The sequence below is a fragment of the Plasmodium fragile genome, assembly GCF_000956335.1.
Source record: "Plasmodium fragile strain nilgiri unplaced genomic scaffold supercont1.5, whole genome shotgun sequence".
Classification (NCBI taxonomy): domain Eukaryota; phylum Apicomplexa; class Aconoidasida; order Haemosporida; family Plasmodiidae; genus Plasmodium; species Plasmodium fragile.
Window position 1 is genome coordinate 216,686 of NW_012192585.1, and position 1,758 is coordinate 218,443.

The window sequence follows — 1,758 nt, forward strand, 5'->3', positions numbered from 1 at the left end:
GAAGAAGTACCTGTGAAGGAAGAAGTACCTGTGGAGGAAGAAGTACAGGTCGAGAATGAGGTACCGGTGGAAGAAGAAGTACAGGTGCAAGAAGAAATACATGTGGAGGAAGAAATACATGTGGAAGAAGAAACTGTGGAAAATGAAGTACCTGTGGAGGAAGAAATACACGTGCAAGAAGCACCTGTGGAAGAAGAACCCATGGAAAATGAAGCACCGGTGGAGGAAACACACGTGGACGCAGCATTTGTGCAGGAACAACCCATGGAAAATGAAGTACCGGTACAGGAAGAACCCGTGGAAGAACTTGTGGAGCAGAAAAGCCAACGTGTCGAGTGCACCGCCGCTGTAGAGAGCACCCAGGGTGAAGACACGGGGGAAGGTGCAGATGCAGATGCGAACGAAGGGAACCAAGCAGAGGAACGCAAATCTGTGGACGCTGAGGAGACACTCGCAGAAGGTCCCCCCAATGCGCACGAAAGCGGCGCAAGTGCGTCGAATGAAAACTGTGCAGAGGAGTAAAAGCCGTCTTCACAAAGTTTACGTTTGTGGAGTCGAAATGTATTTACGTTCCCTTTGTTTTGGTTTTAACCCTTGTTGGTGATTTACAGGTGCAGAAAAAAAAAAAAAAAAAAAAAAAAAAAAAAAAAAAAAAAAAAAAAATTTCCCCAATGGGGTTGTGGTGAGGAAAAGAAGCCTTTAAAAACAGACTTCCCGCGGTTACATGCCTATACGCAGTTACTCCTTTTTTTTTTTCTTCCGTTACGTGGTCTTTCCCCCAGCGCGCACAAACCGACTGCGCCTGGCGTTTGAATTATCACAAGTAGTACGAAAGATCAACTGAATATTCACGCTCCTCAAATGAAATTCGTCTTTTAATTTTTTTTTAAAAAACGACAAATAATTGTTCGGAATTTTCTGGTAGAGGTTGGTGAAGATGAGGAAGGTAACTGGGTTGCTACTGACTTGTCTAATGTACTTGAAGCTGCATTTCTTTTTCCTTACCCAAGGGATAGGAAATAATTGAAGGAACCTAATTAAAAACAGATTTAGGGTTGAAGTGGGGATACGTACATGACTCATCTTATGTATATGAACCATCCGGTTAAGTAAAGTCTGCACATGCATGTGATTGTTTGGGTTTAGGAAGACCACCGGGATGTCATGGAAGGAAGACGAGAAGGACGACAGGAATTCATTTTTTTTTTCTTCAAATTTGGTTAGGATGGTATCGATTTTAGTCACCACGACGATAATATTTTTTTTTTTCCTCAAAAGGTAAAACATAATTTTCTTATCCTCTTTACTTACACTTATGCTATTTTCTTTGGCTTCCTTTACGTACACACATAGGTCGCTTTTGTGTATATTTGTAAAGACTTGTTTGTCTTCATCGTGGTAAGTGTCCTCCCCTCTGAATCGGTGTTGCTTCGTTAAGCTGCACGTGTCCGCTACTCTTACTTCTACATTTCTGTGATGTGTGGTCAAATCCTTGTTAATGTATTTCTTCCGCCCAAACAGCTCCACAACGTCCTGCTCACGCACGATGGGCCGTCTCAGGATGGCCTCGATTAGAGTCGTTTTCCCGCAGTTCCTTTCGCCCAGCACGCAGACCTGGAGGTGCGTGGGGGATTCCTCGGGGGTGGCTTCCCTAACACGGGCGGCTTCTTTAACAGGGGTTGCTTCTTTAACAGGGGTTGCTTCTTTAACAGGGGTTGCTTCTTTAACAGGGGTTGCTTCTTTAACAGGGGTTGCTTC

The 1,758-nt window shown here is 44.0% G+C and overlaps 2 protein-coding genes across 2 annotated transcripts in view; one reads left to right on the plus strand and one right to left on the minus strand.

Annotated features, from left to right (window-relative positions):
- AK88_00620 (uncharacterized protein) overlaps positions 1–522 on the plus strand; it is a gene marked incomplete at both ends in the record, with an annotated part of 5,922 nt that extends 5,400 nt beyond the window's left edge. The window contains one exon of the mRNA XM_012478268.1: positions 19–522. Coding sequence (XP_012333691.1) covers positions 19–522 — 504 coding nt within the window. The remainder of the gene's footprint in view (positions 1–18) is intronic.
- A 240-nt stretch (positions 523–762) lies between these two features.
- The window catches only part of AK88_00621 (uncharacterized protein), a gene marked incomplete at both ends in the record, with an annotated part of 4,469 nt that continues 3,473 nt past the window's right edge, over positions 763–1,758 (minus strand). The window contains one exon of the mRNA XM_012478269.1: positions 763–1,614. Coding sequence (XP_012333692.1) covers positions 763–1,614 — 852 coding nt within the window. The remainder of the gene's footprint in view (positions 1,615–1,758) is intronic.